At 30.7% G+C, this 17,516-nt stretch overlaps 1 protein-coding gene across 1 annotated transcript; it reads left to right on the top strand.

The window, feature by feature from the left end:
* Positions 1–216: 216 nt before the first annotated feature.
* On the top strand, positions 217–1,176 carry LOC129612326 (uncharacterized). The gene is made up of 2 exons (XM_055525873.1): positions 217–445; positions 512–1,176. Exons 1-2 carry the CDS (start codon positions 217–219, stop codon positions 1,174–1,176), a joined length of 894 nt encoding a protein of 297 aa, XP_055381848.1.
* Positions 1,177–17,516: the final 16,340 nt, after the last annotated feature.

Here is a 17,516-nt window from a genome sequence, read left to right as displayed (position 1 = left end):
TGTTATTGGATATTTAAATTTAAACGAAATGGCAGAAGCTGACATTGAGAAACTTAAGACTCAAGGGGCAGTGCCAAATCCTCACTAACTCGCATTAAAAATATAGTGGAAAACAAAAAGGAATCGCTCAGCTTACCTGAGTTAGAATGTAGGCTTGGGATTCTAGAATCTTATTTTAAACAACTACTTTCGTGTCAGACTAGCTACGAAACGTTAATGCCAAATGATAATACCAACATAACCTATCGTTCGGAATGTGAGGAGGTGTACATATCTGCCAAATCTTTACTCACTTCATTAATTTCTAATAAAAAACAAGACTTGGGTTCTCAATCTACTGAACTTAATCAATCTTTTATACTAAAATCAACTCAAGCAACCAATCTTTACAAAATTAAACTGCCTAGATTCGATGGAAAGTATTCTGAATACCCTAACTTCATCGGTATTTTTAATTAGAGCATACACAACAACACAAACTATGAAATTATCGAGAAGTGTAACATTTTAGTGAGCTCATTGGATGGGATTGCCAAAAATGCTGTTCGTGAATTTCGAATTTCGGATGAAAATTATCCAAAAATTCTCAAACATTTAAATTATAGATTTAACAACAAAACGTTAATGTTTCAAGAACTAATTGGAGAATTATTTCAGTTGCCTAAAATAACGAGGGCCACTGCAACAAATCTTAGAAATATGGTTGACAGTGTTAACGCTATTTTAAGCTCCATGCTATCTATTGGTTCTGTTGAGAACATTGCGAATTCAATGATTATTTATGTCGTAATGAGTAAATTAGATGCTGAGTCACAAAATAAATGGGAAGAAACCGTTGATTTTTCAAATTTATTGAGTTGGCAGGATTGCTCTAAGGTTCTAAGTAAAAGATGCCAGTTCCTTGAGTGCAAAGAGGTCAAACAATCTTCTTCGCTGTCCGCTAAATTTCGAAACAAATCGTTTTCTCACAACTCAACAGCACTTTCGGTATCACAATCGGGAGCTCGAAATTCGTCGTCGTGTCTTATTTGCAATGATAATAGTCACACCATTTATAAATGCAAAACATTTTCTGAATTACCCGTAATAACTCGCTTTCAAAACATATATAATGAAAAGGTTCATATAATATGTAAATTAGGATGGTTTTTGAAGAGTTGTATGAAGTATGAATAAGATATAGAATATTATAAAAGGAATTTCAAGGTACTGCGTAGCTTGGTGGATAGCGTGGTACACTGATAACCAAAAAGTTATTGGATCGATGCTTGCATGGATATTGTCGTACCTTTCTTTTTTTAGGTTATTTTAAAATTTTTTTTTTTATTTTGTTTAAATTTTGTGTTTTATTTTTTTACCGACCGTATTGTGTAAACAATAGGTAGGTTATGTGATGGCAACAAATTTTGCATATCGAGTTTTCGGTGGGAACGTACTTCTCCATAGTAGGGAAGTGTAAATAAACTATTTTTAGCAACCTGTCGGTCTGTCGGTCTGTCGGTCTGTCGGTCTGTCGGTCTGTGTGTGCACGCGTGTATCTCAAGTTCGGCTGAACCGATTTTGATGAAATTTTATATGTAAGTTTATTTCCACCATGGCACGGATCGATCAACTTTTGGTATATATCAGGCCTCGGGAACTGCACTTTTTAGCGGGCCTGTTTTGCTTTTTTGAGCATATTAAAGAACATATTCAACCGATTTACTTGAAATTTCATATATAAGTTTTGCTCTACCGGCGATGAAACCTCCTAACTTTTGGAAGAAATCAGGCGTCAGCAACTGGACGTTTACTACGGGCCAAATATACATTTTTGTGTATATAAAGAGAAATAATCAACCGATTTCATTGAAATTTAATATTTGAGTTCCTCGTATTAAAACAATGAACATATAAATTTTTTGGAAAGATCAGGGCTCGAAAACTGATTTGCGGGCCGGGCCGATTTTACATTTTTCACCATTTTGAAGAAAATATTCAACCGATTTACTTGAAATTTCATATATGAGCTTTGTTTGACCGTCCGTGAAAATTCCTAGCTTTTGGAACAAATCAGGTATCGGCAACTGGACGTTTACTACGGGCCAAATATACATTTTTGTGTATATAAAGAGAAATAATCAACCGATTTCATTGAAATTTAATATTTGAGTTCCTCGTATTAAAACAATGAACATGTAAATTTTTTGGAAAGATCAGGCATCGGCAACTAGACGTTTACTACGGGCCAAACATACACTTTTGTGTATATAAAGAGAAATAATCAACCGATTTCATTGAAATTTAATATTTGAATTGCTTGTATTAAAACAATGAACATGTAAATTTTTTGGAAAGATCAGGGCTCGAAAACTGATCTGCGGGCCGATTTTACATTTTTCACCATATCTACGGAGTTTCTTGAAATTTGATATTTGAGTTCTGGTTGTTACCGAAACTAACTGGCAACCTAAAAATTGGAAAGAAAATGTCTGTTAAATAACATTTTTACAATATTCTGTAACACTTTCACTTAACTAGACAATACACATTGCGGTCGGTTATGTGCTGACCACATCAGATTTTTTTAATATATAACAGATAAATATTATTATAAAAATTTAAAGAAAATTTCCAAAAAAATATTGTTATAATAGTTTGGAAAAATTCGCCAAAATTTTAACTACATAAATATGTATTTATATTTTTTTTAAAGCTTCCTAACTAATTTTTTTTAAGTTTTCTATATGAATTGAATAATACTTAAAATTGTGGTTTGGCATATAGAAATAAATTTTCAACAGATAGTTATTAAGTCATGGGGGTGAACATATAGAAATAAATTTTTAAAATAAAGAAAAAGTTTGGGCATAAATAAAATAACATTTTTATTCAAATATATGTATGCACATATGTATTAGAATTGAACATTTAAAATGTTTCGATCGAATAATTAGAAATAAAATTTAAGTACAAAAATCTGATGTGGTCAGCACATAACCGACCGCATTGTGTATTGTCTAGTTAAATGAAAGTGTAACAGAATATTATAAAAATGTCTGTTAAATACTTCTTTCCAATTTTTAGGACATTAGTAAGCTTATAGTTAACATACTTAGAAAAATGTAAATTTGGTTCTTAGTAGAGTTTCGCTTTGTGCTACCCGAATTCCCTGAAATGCTCGCCAGTTAGTTTCGGTAACAACCAGAACTCAAATATCAAATTTCAAGAAATTCCATCAATTTGTTCTGTGGATATGGTGAAAAATGCAAAATCGGTCCGCAAATCAGTTCTCGAGCCCTGATCTTTCCAAAAAAGTTATATGTTCATTGCTTTAATATGAGGAATTCATATATTAAATTTCAATGAAATCGGTCGATTATTTCTCTTTATATACACAAAAGTGTATGTTTGGCCCGTAGTAAGCGTCTAGTTGCCGATGCCTGATCTTTCCAAAAAATTTACATGTTCATTGTTTTAATACGGGGAATTCATATATTAAATTTCAATGAAATCGGTTGATTATTTCTCTTTATATACACAAAAATGTATATTTGGCCCGTAGTAAACGCCCAGTTGCTGATGCCTGATTTCTTCCAAAAGTTATGAATTTTTGCGTATGATCGAGCAAAGCTTATATATGAAATTTCAAGTAAATCGGTTGAATACTTTCTTCAAAATGGCGAAAAATGTAAAATCGGCCCGCAAATCCGTTCTCGAGCCCTGATCTTTCCAAAAAATTTACATGTTCATTGCTTTAATACGGGGAATTCATATATTAAATTTCAATGTAATCGGTTGATTATTTCTCTTTATATACACAAAAATGTATATTTGGCCCGTAGTAAACGTCTAGTTGCCGATGCCTGATTTCTTCCAAAACATACGAATTTTTGCGGACGGTCGAGCTGAGCTTATATATAAAATTTCAAGTAAATCGGTTGAATATTTTCTTCAAAATGTTCAAAAATGTAAAACTGGCCCGCTAAAAAGTGCAGTTCCCGAGGCCTGATATATACCAAAAGTTGATCGATCCGTGCCATGGTGGAAACAAACTTACATATAAAATTTTATCAAAATCGGTTCAGCAGATCTTGAGATACACGCATGCACACACAGACCGACAGACCGACAGACCGACAGACCGACAGACCGACAGACCGACAGACCGACGGACCGACAGGTTGCTAAAAATAGTTTATTTACACTTCCCTACTATGGAGAAGTACGTTCCCACCGAAAACTCGATATGCAAAATTTGTTGCCATCACATAACCTACCTATTGTTTACACAATACGGTCGGTAAAAATATATAATTATGAGTGTATGTAGCATTTCAAATTTTTATTTAAAACATTTTATTTAAATCATTAAATTTTATAATTAGAACAATATTTTATTTTACATTTAATTTACGTATTTTAATTTTACTGTTTTATTTTAAATATTTTAACTTTATTTAATTTTATTGAAACATGTGTTTTTACATGATTTATTTTAAACATGTGCTTTTTTTATTGTAAATAAACTTATAATTTTGTGTCTTCTTTGATGGTCGCTTACGAGAAAATTTATTATTTTCTTTACTCATTACTTTTACGAAGATAAAAACTACTCAAAATTCTTTTCGAAAATCGTGAGTGCAGATTTGCGCAAGTGAGAACAATTTCGAAAAGAACATACCATCATATTAATTAAAAGACATTCGCAATAGTTAATTATGAAGAAATATTCACAATAGTTAATAATTCACAAAAGTTAATTGAGAAATCTAAGCATAATGCGGCAGAATAATAAACCTATCCTACATTTAGCCGTCCTGATCTTTCATTCGACTCGAATGAAACGGCCGAACCCCACTTTTTCATATATTCGGCCACCGTCGTTGTGTTTCCGGGACCCTCGTGGTCCCCTACCTTCTCAATCTGATATCTACCATAATCTAATATCTTCACGACTCTGTAAGGACCCAAAAATTTTGGTCTCAACTTTAAAGCAGTTCCATACTGCGTTCTTTTAATAGCCACCAATTCATTCAACCTATGGGTATTTTCAGATTTTCTCCTAGAGTTGTAGGTTTTACAATTTTCTTTCTGGATTTTAGATTTATTTTGCTTCACTTGAGTCCTTATACTCTCTTGCTCTTCGAGATGGTCGGTAATATCTTGGTCGTCTAGTCGTCTTAAAATTTGAAGATCCTCTTTCAACCTCATCTGTAATCCTGTTAAAATTTGAAAAGGTTGAAATTTGGTGCTTCTCGGCGTCGTGCTATTGATTATTTGTTGAACTCTATCAACGTATTTATACCAATTGCAAGGTTTTTCACTGCATAGTTTTGATAACGTAGATACTATTATTTTGTGAATGCGCTCAACTTGTCTGTTCCCTCGAGGTACTCCTGTTGGAATAACTAGATGTTGGATGTCTTGATAATCGCAGTATTGTTTGAAAGCTTTAGAAGTAAAGGCTGGTCCTGTATCAGAGATCATTCTCTTTGGGTTTCCAAAAATTGATGCTTGTTTTTGTAATCAAGAAACAACTGCATCTGGCCCAGTGTCTTTGGTAGGGTAAAACCAAACAAATTTTCACAAAGCATCTACTACCACCAGTATATAGTTGTGTGCTTTATTTGTTTTTCCAAAGGACCGACATGGTCTATGTGATACGTTCTTAAAGGCAAAGTTTCTTTATGGATTGAACATAGAAATTCTTCCTTTTAACCGGCTTTTCTTTGTGCCACTATGCATTCTACACAACTTTTTACTATACTTGGAACCTTTATATTTAATTTTGTTATATAAAAATATTTATTTAGGTAATCTTGTGTTTTTTTTATTGAAAAATGACCACGTCGGTGTGCTGATCTAATAATTTCATCTTCCATTTGGGATGGAACCACAATCAATTCGTTAATAGGATCTTTAAACAAGATCCCGTTTTTGACATAGAAATCTTCATATTTAGTAGTTTCTAAAATCTTTAAAATTACATTAATCCATTGATTCTCTGCTTGAGCGTCCTTCAAACGATGACGCAAAGAATCTTCGAGTAGCAGACAAACAGCTTTACTTAAAGCATCCACATGCCTCATTTTTGTGGCGGGTCTGTGCTCTATTTCGTAATTAAATTTTTGTAAGAACATTGCACATCGGGACACTCTTAATGGTGCATCTGTTTTCTTCATTGTCATCGCAAACACATTGCAGTCGGTGACAATTTTGAACCTCATTCTCATCACATAAGTTCGCCATTTCTTTAAAGCTTCAATGACAGCGAGAACCTCTAGCTCATAGGAATAATACTTCTCTTCAGCTGGTTTAGTTTTTTGACTCATAAATTGTATTGGATGTAGCTGTTGGTCCTCCACATATTTTTGTAATAATACAGCTCCATATCCAAGCATGCTTGCATCTGTGTGGATTTCTGTCATCGCTCTTGGGTTGTACAAGTTCAACACCGGAAAACTAATGAGTGCAGATTTCAATTGTTGGAACTATCTTTTTTCAAAAGGTCAGACAAAGATCTAGCTATAGTGGCGTAATCCTTAATAAACCGCCGAAAATACGATGTTAATCCTAAAAATCTTTGTAGTTATTTTTGATTCCTTGGCAATAGAAAATCGTTAACAGACTTCGTTTTGTGTTCTGACGGTCTCATGGATCCATCCTCTATTATGTAACCTAAAAAATCAACCTTTCGTTGTAGAAACTGGCACTTAGACAATTTAATTCGGAGACCATATTTAGCAGCCAATCGTGACACAATTTGAAATTTTTCTATGCCTTCATCTTCGTTGGCCGATGGAATTATAATATCGTCCATATAGACAACCACTACACCAGAATCAATAAGTTCCCTAAAGATAGCAAAAATGAATCTGCAAAACACAGCTGGTGAATTAGAAATACCGAATGGTACAAAGCAAAATTCATATTGACCACTATGGGTAACAAAAGAAGTAAATTGCCTTGAATTTGGTTCAACAGTGACATGGAAAAATCCGTTCCTCAAATCAATCGTAGTGAAATCTTTGAAGCCTTGCAATTTTTCCACAACATCATTGATTAATATCATTGGAAAATTATCTCTTACTATTTTCTCGTTTAATTTTCTATAATCACAGCAAAGTCTCTTGCTGTCATCTTTTTTACCAACTAACACAATAGGGGAAGTATACTCTGACGAGCTTGATTATATTTTTCTATCGTCTAACCACTCCGAAACTTGCTTGTTTATTTCTTTTTGCTGAGCATATGATGTTCCTCTCGGCCTTTGGAAAACAGGTATATCATCAGTTAGTATATTCTTCACTAGGGGCCCCTGTGGTTTGCTTATAAGCAGCATTATCTGTTGTAAAAACAGAATTGTGGCAATTAATTTTAAAATAAGTTTAGAAAAATTTGTACATATTATGGCATACATATGCAGGTATATACTTGTATATGCATAAATATCATATTGGTTTGAATACTAATGATAAATAAAAGTAATGGAAATATTTTTAATTTAATAAATTTTAAGATGTAATATGTGTCACTGTTAATTACATAGATATGATTAAAATTCAATTTAAGAATTAGTTAACAATTAAGAACGAAAAATTTCCTATAAACAACGTTATCTGTTAAAATATTTCCATTATTTGTTTGTTATCCATTTTTTAAAAAGAAAAGAATCCGCAATTGGAAATAGTACCTTTCACGTTAAACTTTAAAACCAAAGTGAATGTGAATTAATAAAAAATCAATGCCTCTTTTCTTTATACAGACCTGGCTTGGCTACTTACTCAATTGAAATTTCGCAAGCACACGAAGAATAATTGCCTTAGTACGTAACGTAACGTTATTCGTGTTCTTATATCTCTCACAATTTTTAGTTTTATTTTTTTTAATTCCATTCCATGTTAAATACAACAACAAAAAATTATTTTATTCTTACTTAACTCATTTAAAATATTTCGCTTCCTTTTGCTTTTTATTTTTGTTTATGGTAGTAAAGCAAAAAAACAAAAAAAATATTACTACCCTTTTTTTATTCTCTTTCGCTTTTCGCTTTTCATTTTTTGTTTTTGCTTTACAGTATGTATAATCAATTGAGTAATGTATCTACCCAGTATTCTCTTTTGCTATTTTCATTTTTTTGTTTTTGTTATTTATTAGATTATATGTATACCTGTTCATGAACTGGAAAAATCTTATAAAATATAATATAGATTTCCACAGGTGACTGAAAGTTTTTCGATGGAATGTAGTCTTAAAGCACTTTCCTAATAATTCGAGCTATTGCACTATCCAAATGCTTTACACTCAATTCTATATTTTCACTTACTTTTATTTCCTCGACATTCATGCACAACTGTGTAAATTCTTTCAACAAATCGTTTTCCTTTCTTAGGCTACTTGAATTAACAACTTCTCTAACCTTCACGTTTTTATTGTATTTTTCAGCATCCCTTTTGCCCCTTTCCTAAACTGGATTTACTGATTTTCTTGCAAACTTTACAGCGTCTTTGCTCAATATTATATCCACATGTTCCAAAATATCATTCCCGACAATTATTTCATAGCCTAAATCCTTTCTTCTACCACATGAAACTTTACTTCGAGTTCGATTCCATCAACCATAATTAAAATTACCACGCTACCAACTGTACTTATTTGGCCATTTTCTACTCCTTTTAGATTTTTCTTTTCACAGTTTAACTTTGATTTTTACTTCTTGCTAACAAATCTTGGCGTAAGAAGCCTATATCTATTAGAGCAGAAAATTTTACAACTTAATATGCTACGACTTTAAATATTAAGTTGGTTTGAAAGAAACTATTTCTCATCTCCACTCTTCATGTTGCTTTCTCTTTTTACGCTTCTATCGCCACTACGTATCTTAAAATTACATTCTGCAGCCCGGTGTCCGATTTGATTGCAATTAAAACATCTTAACATATTCATATTACAATACTTGGCCAAATGATTTGTTTTGACACTTCGAAAACAATTCCTACCTCTACTAGGCTGATTATTCATTTCCACTCCTGCAAATCGGCTTGTTGGTAGTTGTGTGTTCTGAGGTAATGCCGGTGTATTAAATGTTGATGCATTAAGATACCTCGGTGTACTTGATATTGGTGTAGAACGTCGTACTTTTTCGTAAACTTTTATTTGGTTCTTTAATTCCATAATATTTTGCGATTGATATAAAATTGTTTTGTTGTACCTTGAATCTAGAACACCTTCTACACAATATTCTATCAAGCACATCATCTAAATTTATCGATTTTCCTATATCCATCAAATTATACAGATACTCAAGGAAAATTTCGTGTCGTTACTTTTTATGGGATTCAAGATTTTATGTACTTCAGAAGCACAAAGAGCAACACCAAATTCTTACGTCAATGCTTCCTCCTCCAGCTACGAATATTATTTTGGCTTCTGGTGAACAATGTAGCAGCCCCCCTTAATAATTGCTTGGCATAAACGAATTTTTGAAGCTCATTCCATCCAGCGATTAAAGCATTTTCCTCTATTTCAGCAGCCCAATATTTTACCTCCTGCGAATCAGTACCGTTGAATTGTGATAAGCTGTCTTCAAAATCCCTGAGAGAAAAATTTTACTATCTATCCGTCCTACAAATCATTCCTGGAGTTAAACTTTCATCATTATTTTCGCTATCCGTTTCATTAGTGTCATCGGTGTTCTCGTGTGTGATACCAAAATATTGGAAAAGTTTTTCTTTCAAGTCAACTTTCTTCCACCTGTATTTAAACCCAACTCCTTCAGTCTTTCTTTCAAAGTTTCCACATTCATTAAATTAATTGTTGCAGCATCCATAGTGAAAAGAATATGCTTTTTTAATACGGTAAATAATGGGTCATCGGCCGTTGAATAGAACCAAAGGAATCCGGAAATACCGAAACCAATCTCAAATTAGAAAGTTCTATAAAAACTATAGGAAAACGACACTACTCCATACAAGTTTTCACTTTACTTCAATTTCCAATAAATCTCAAATTAACTAAAACAAAACGAAATGCTAAGCGATCTTTAGAGTCCAAATTTGACTGAAAATATAATTTCAATTCCCACGAGTATAGTTCCCATATAAGACGATTTAATCTATATATTGGAACCCAATCTATATAGTGGAACGAATATCGTAAATACCCGTAATGGAAAACAAAAATAAAATAAAAAAAATTTTAATCTAAATATATTTTATTTTAATTTATTAGAAAAACAAAGTAAACTTATATTCAAATATTTAAAAATATAAATTGAACTGCAAATTTATCATTTTATCTTCATTGAATTGTAAATTTATTCTTTTTTTTTCACTTATTAATTTTACTTTAATAAATAAATAATTCACCAAATAAATTCAAATTTAAATAACTGAAAGGTCACCAGACCACGACCTCACTGTATTTCCGTTATATCATGACCTTACTGTATCCAATTACGGTACACAATACTCTCAAATAATATGACGATGTAAAAAATTCATTACTCCCAAATGTCATAACCAAATTCAACACTCGCTGATGACATCATTGCATGCTACATAATTGGATAAAAGTGGCAACCAGGAGTTCGATAAAATATATCACGCGAGATACTAAAATGGATATGAAGTAACTAAATTTATATCGCGATAGAATGTAAATGGAACATTTGTAATCGACTTAAATAATATATCATGAGAATTTCACCCCAATATGATGACCATTTATTATAAACTGTTTACCCAAATCAAAAAAAAATAAAAACAAAGTTACTCAAATCATTGGATTCGATAAAACCTACAATAAATCGATCTCCTAATTTATTTTAGTTGAGCGAAAATTTTTCTCCTTTTTTTTCAATTATATAAAATTTTTTCTCTCGAGTAGTTTTCATGTATAAAAAAAACAAAATTGGTTTTACTGTACTTTCCTTCGCACAATAATATGCATCTCTTTTGACAATCTCCACTCAGATACAATTTAATAATTTTATAAATTTATATAAAAATATATTCGAAATTTTAATAATATATGCAGTGTAAGATATTATTTAATGTATTTAATTTTACAAAAAAAAATTTCTAATTTGCAAATTTTTATTTTAATTTTTTTTTTAAATATTTTTAAAAATTCAAAATTTAAAATTCTTTTTTTTTTTTAAGTTTATTGAAATTTACTCAAAATCTTTGTAAAAAAAAATTAATATATCAAAAAAAAAACTTACTCTGTTTAATTATTTACTTCCGCATGAAATTTTCTCACTCACATTAATAGATGTACAATCCTAATTTCAACTCGGTCTACCAAAGTAGGTACATACATATATTGCGATAAATAATAAATTTTTCTCAAAACTTCGAATATACCATGCTATATTAGGTGATAAATTTTCTCGCATACGACTATTCAGGCTTAATTCTAATTGATATTACCACAAAGTAAAATATATATAACAAAAATGTACATATATTCATAAATGCAATTAATAATACAATTGGATAACATAAAAATAATTAAATCACAAAATATAAATTATTCTTCTCTTTTTAGCACTTTTCCAAAAATTTTTTGAAAAAAAGTGCTTATTAGTTTCACTCTGTCCGTCCGTCCGTCCGTCCGTCCGTCCGTCCGTCTGTCCGTGTGTCTGTTTACAAAACTTCTACATTCTTAAAGATAGAAAGCTGAAATTTAATACGTACATAGATCTTCACTAGAAACTTATTTCCGTAGAACAAAATTTTTACCTATCTCCCCCCCTCTAGAATTTATACCCCCCAAAGCACTAAAAATGGCATATTTTAACTATTTGTTGCAATGAAACCATAAGCATTTTTGAAATTTTGCAAACGCAGAAAGGCAGTGGCTTGCTTCCCCTACTGCGGTATACTATAGTTAAGCTTTAGAAAAACAAAACGGCCGTTAAAATTTACCGTTATCTAAAGTCCTTTTTTTCCAAATATTTAATGTCGTTTTTCTTCTAGATCCCAGCCTGCAGAAGCTTGAAATTTTAGGGGCTTTTAGACATTAGCAATTAGTTCATTTTGTTAGAAGAAAATTTTTTTCCATCTCCACACCCTCTCAAGTTATGGCCTCTTGAAATTTGTAAAATTTGCATTTTTGACACCTTATATTTCTGAAACCACAAGTTTTTTCAAATTTCTATAAACGCAAAAAGTTAACGGTAAATTCCATGACATTAAAAAATATAATTATTTTTCTTAACTCACACAATTAACCCTTAAAATCGAGCATTATGTTAACCCCTGTTTATATTAAATTTTGCTTTATTTCAAAGACTGCATAAATGGTTCATCCTAAATATATGCTATCCTAGAAATAGTTTCGTTTATAAATGAAAATAATTTTAATAGTGTGGTGGATATACATAGACTGTTTTTAAAAGCAGTATTTTCACTTGTTGAAGGGAAAAGTGCTACAATACAAACCATTGGTTTGACCCAACTTTATTTTTTGTTGATGCACAAAAAAATTGAGAAATATGAAATTAAGTTAAGGTTAAAAAATTAGGTTAAATGTAAGGTTAAAAAAAATTTTTTTTTTCATGAATTAATAAAACGATGTAAAGCTAATAGAAAATTCTAAATTTTTCTTCTGATTTTCTTTTTTTAATGTAAAAGAAAATCGAGAAATATTAAGTTGGATTAAAATGTATAATATTCCTTTATAATAAAATTCTCAAAAAAAAATTTAAATTTAATTTTACTTGGTTACAGTTAACAAGTCCTGTTGGTTTTACATAAGACGCTGGTAAACACACATTTTCCTTACTCTTTTGGCAAATTCGCAACGCAAATTAAAAATTAAATGATCTTTTATATAAAAACTATTTTCATAACGTTATGAAAGTTGAAGGGTGGTTAATTTTATAAGTTAACACATGTAACAAAAAAAAATTTTTTTTTAATTTTAGTTAAACTTCATGATGCTTTTGAAAAAAGTTTTCTGCAGCAATAAGATGATTTCTGCTTTCTCATTCCTCCAAGTAACAGGATTTCACGTGCTTCCAATTGGGTCCTGATTGATCTTATATGACCTTGATATATCTTGTTTGATCTTGGTGCACCTTACTAGATCTCGATGAGTTTTATTAGATCTTGACGGATCCTATTTTAAAACAAATAAATTTTTTTTTATACAGAAGACACCAGTGTTTTACCAGACCAATATTTTTGGGATCGCTTAATTTATTCCCGGACGAGCCCCCAATTTGTAGGATTTCAAATTTGTAGGATTTAATTTACGTATTTTAATTTTACTGTTTTATTTTAAACATTTTAACTTTATTTAATTTTATTTAAACATGTGTTTTTACATGATTTATTTTAAACATGTGATTTTTTTATTTTAATTAAACTTATAATTTTGTGTCTTCTTTGATGGTCGCTTACGAGAAAATTTATTATTTTCTTTACTCATTACTTTTACGAAGATAAAAACTACTCAAAAATCTTTTCGAAAATCGTGAGTGCAGATTTGCGGAAGTGAGAACAATTTCGAAAAGAACATACCATCATATTAATTAAAAGACATTCGCAATAGTTAATTATTAAGAAATATTCACAATAGTTAATAATCAATAAGTTAATTGAGAAATCTAAGCATGATGTGGCAGAATAATAAACCTATCCTACATGTATACCTATTTTTTTTTAAACTGCTGGTGAACATATAGAAATAAATTTTTCGAATAATGAAAAGGTTTAGGCAAAAACAAAATAATAATTTTATTCAAATATATGTAAAATATGTATTAGAATTTAGCATTTTTTCGCTTGTACAATAGAAATTTTAAGTAGATACGTACTGAAATTTTGTATGTATAATTTCTTAAAGCTTGCAGACTCAATATTCAGTTGCCACAAAACGTCTGATGTGTGACAAATATTATTTATTTCTCTGTTTGTATTCCTAATAATAATAACGGTTTGTGTTTCTAATTATATAAAGTATAAAAGAAAAACGTGCTTTTGTTATACAAACATTTTTTCAGAAAATCTTAAAATAGACAATTTTTGGCCTAAAAAGTTCCAATGTCAGATTTTTCTGAGAGCCTAGAGGCAAAAGCCTATCTTATGCCTTTCGCCCCATGTCTCTAGCCCTTCTAGAAGTACCCGCAGTTTTTGACACCTGAGAAGTGGCTAGTAATATACATATGCGGGTTTTGGCGCTGTCAAACGACGTCACAAATTTTTTGACAGCTGGAATTAGAATTAGTATTATGAGATTGAATATTGAGAGGGGTATAACGAAATTGAAATGGGTTTTAGGAGGTTGTAGGAGGCGGAATAGGAACGGCGGAGTTGTAGAAGGTTAAAAAAGTTAGAGGAGTTGAGTTCCAGCAGGTTGTAAGAGTCAGTAGTTGGGTTGTGAGAGGTTGTAGGAGCCGGGGTAGGAGTGGCAGAGTTATAGCAGATTGTAAGAGTCAGAGGAGTTGAGTTCCAGCATATTGTAAGAGTCAGTAGTTGGGTTGTAGGAGCCGGGGTAGGAGCCGAAGTAGGAGTGGCAAAGTTGTAGCCGGTTGTAAAAGTCAGAGGAGTTGATTTTCTGTTGGTTCTAAGAGTCAGAAATATTGAATTGTAGGAAATTGTAAGGGTCAGAGAAGTTGAGAGTTGTAGGAGGTTGTACGATCCGAAGGAGGAGGGTCGGAGTAGTAGGAGGTTCTAAGAGTCAACTGAGTTTTGCTGTAGCAGGCTGTAGGAGTAGCGCCGGAGTTTTAGCGGCGATAGCAGTTGCATTGAAATTTTTCTCCACAAGCTCGATATATACATATACTTTATTTTAATAAGATTATCCTATGCTTGTCTGTTGAAAGTAAATTTTTTCGTCATCATAAAAATGTGTGAAAATCGTTTTAAAAAACGTGAAATAAAAAGTTTTGAGATAAGAACAGAAAATTTTTTGCGGTTTCGTTTAAACAAAATAGTTTTTGTTTTGAAAAAAAAAAAAAATCTTATCAAAACTGTATATACGAGTAGAATGAAAGAACTGAAAAAATTATTGTATGCTAGATGTAAACTTGAAAAATGACGTCAGGAGATTTCCTATTAGAATATAAAAGACTCTGGTAGTAGAATAAAAATGAAAACAGAATTTATGTACGTATGTCGCGTTTAAACATAAAAAATGATCAAAGGATTCGAATGATGTTAAATTGAACGTGAACTTATATAAATTTAAATAAATTTTCTAAACTTGGACCTTGTAAAATCAGTACCTTGTTTGAATATATCAGTGCAAGAGCTGAAAGAATTACATTACAAAATAATATTACTTTAAAATTCGATGGGCTAACATTTCCACTTAAAGTTACCGATATAAAAATATTTTAAGAATTTAACTCTAATGTTAGCATAAATGTTTTTGGATACGAAAAGTAGAAAACAACGATAATACTTTCTTTAAAATTATTGGGTCATATTTTTGTACAGCAGAAAAAAAGAGTATCATATCAATCTGTTGTTAATAGAAGGCGAATAATTTTTTGTGTGAAAACTTAAAATTTATGTGAAAGGAAGTACATTTTTATAATGAAGCGGACTTAAAACAACATGAATCTGAGTGCAACAGAATTTTTACATCTAATACAACAAAGATACTAAAATTTAAAAACTTTAAAAAGAAAATGGTAGTTCCTTTGGCGATTTATACGGACTTTGAGTGCATTCTGGAAAATATTGATACATGCTCGCCAGATCCAAACACATCCAACAACATGTTCCATGTTCTTACTACGTTAAATGTTCATATGATGATAATTTAGATGAATTTCGTATGCAGACCAATCCTGGAGAATGATTTTGTAACTAATTTAATTAAAGATGTAGAATTAGAATTAAAAAAACACTTAGAAAATAATATTTGCCATATTTGCGAAAACGATTTAGGAATAGATAAAGTAATGGACCACTGTCATTATACCGGCAAATATAGAGGTTCAACCATTAATAAAAGAAATTATATTTCCCTTTCTAAGTGGATTGAAAATGAAGAAAATAAATTTGTAGAAATTAGATTTTTAGATACCTTTGAATTTATTTGAATCTATAAATTATTAGCTTAGAATTATATCTGATAAATTATTAGCTATAAATTATTAGCTTCATATTTATCTGATGGTGATTTATTAACTGTAAGAAAAATTTTTACCGATATCAAAAATTTTTCTTTGATTAGGCGTAAAGGGGTTTTTCCTTATGAATATCTAAATTCGTGGGAAAAATTAAACTATAGTGCACTGCCTCCAAAAACGCATTTTATTGGCAGTCTACTAAATAGTGTTGGTTCAGACGAAGATTATGCTGACGCGGAAAAATTTGCGTGATTATTTAGAATTATGTGTAAAAACATATGTGTTGTTATTAACACACATTTTTCAAGATTTCCGACAAGTATGCCTCAAAATATATTCTTTAGATGCTTTCCAATATTTTACGGCTCCCGGGTTGGGTTGGGACTCAATGTTTAAAACAACAAAAATTGAATAGGAGCTGTTAACGGATATCAATATGCATAATTTTATTTAAATAGGTATAAGTGGTGGTTTAACGCAATGTATAGCTTGAGGCATTCTATAGCTAACAATAAATAATTAGAGAATTACGGTGTAACTAAACCATCTCAATATATTATATATTTAGACGTTAATATTCGTTACGGTCTTGCTCAATCAGAATTTTTACTCCATTCAAATTTTAAGTGGTATAAAAATTTGGACATTAACGTTCCAAATATACCGGATGACTCAGATATAGGTTATATTTTAGAGGTGAAATTAAAATGTACATCATCTTTACATGATGCATACAATGATAAACCATTCTGTGCAGAAAATAAACAAAATTCCAATATGAAGCAGAAATAATTTCTTAGCTGATTTGGAGCAAAAAAAAATATATTTTTCACTGTAGAAATTTACAATATTGCTTAAAACGTGGTTTAATTTCAAAGAAAATTCATAGAACATTAGAATTTAACCAATCTCGCTAACGAATTTTATTGATTTGAATATTTATCATAAGACTCAAGCTAGAAAAGCTTTTCAAAAAAATTTCTTTACCGATAAAATGGCTATTATTCAGATGAATAGAATGAATGTATATTATTATAATAAGTCTATTTATTTAGGATTTACAATTTTAGAATTATCGAAAGATGCTATGTATAGGTTCCATTATGATAATATCAAATTAAAATACTGAAAAGATGTTAGTTGCGATTATATGGATACAGATCCATTCATTTATACCATAAAAACAAATGACTTTTATAGAGATATGCTGCCTGATATCGATGCTAGATATAATACCTCTGAATATGATTCTAAAAATTTGTATAATATTCCCAGGAAAAACAAAAAAGGATTAGGTATGGCGAAAGACGAATACAATGGTCAGATCATAAAAGAATTGATAGTTTTAAGAGCAAAAATGTACTTAGTCGACATTGGAAATAAAAAATCGATATTTATTTATTTATTTATTTCAATCTACTGGGAAGTCTCCCTTACAAATTTC

The sequence above is a fragment of the Condylostylus longicornis genome, unplaced genomic scaffold (genome assembly GCF_029603195.1).
Source record: "Condylostylus longicornis isolate FDR11 unplaced genomic scaffold, ASM2960319v2 ptg000066l, whole genome shotgun sequence".
Lineage (NCBI taxonomy): Eukaryota > Metazoa > Arthropoda > Insecta > Diptera > Dolichopodidae > Condylostylus > Condylostylus longicornis.
The sequence above is the reverse complement of the archived record's forward strand: the minus strand, read 5'-3'. Positions and strand labels throughout refer to the sequence as shown.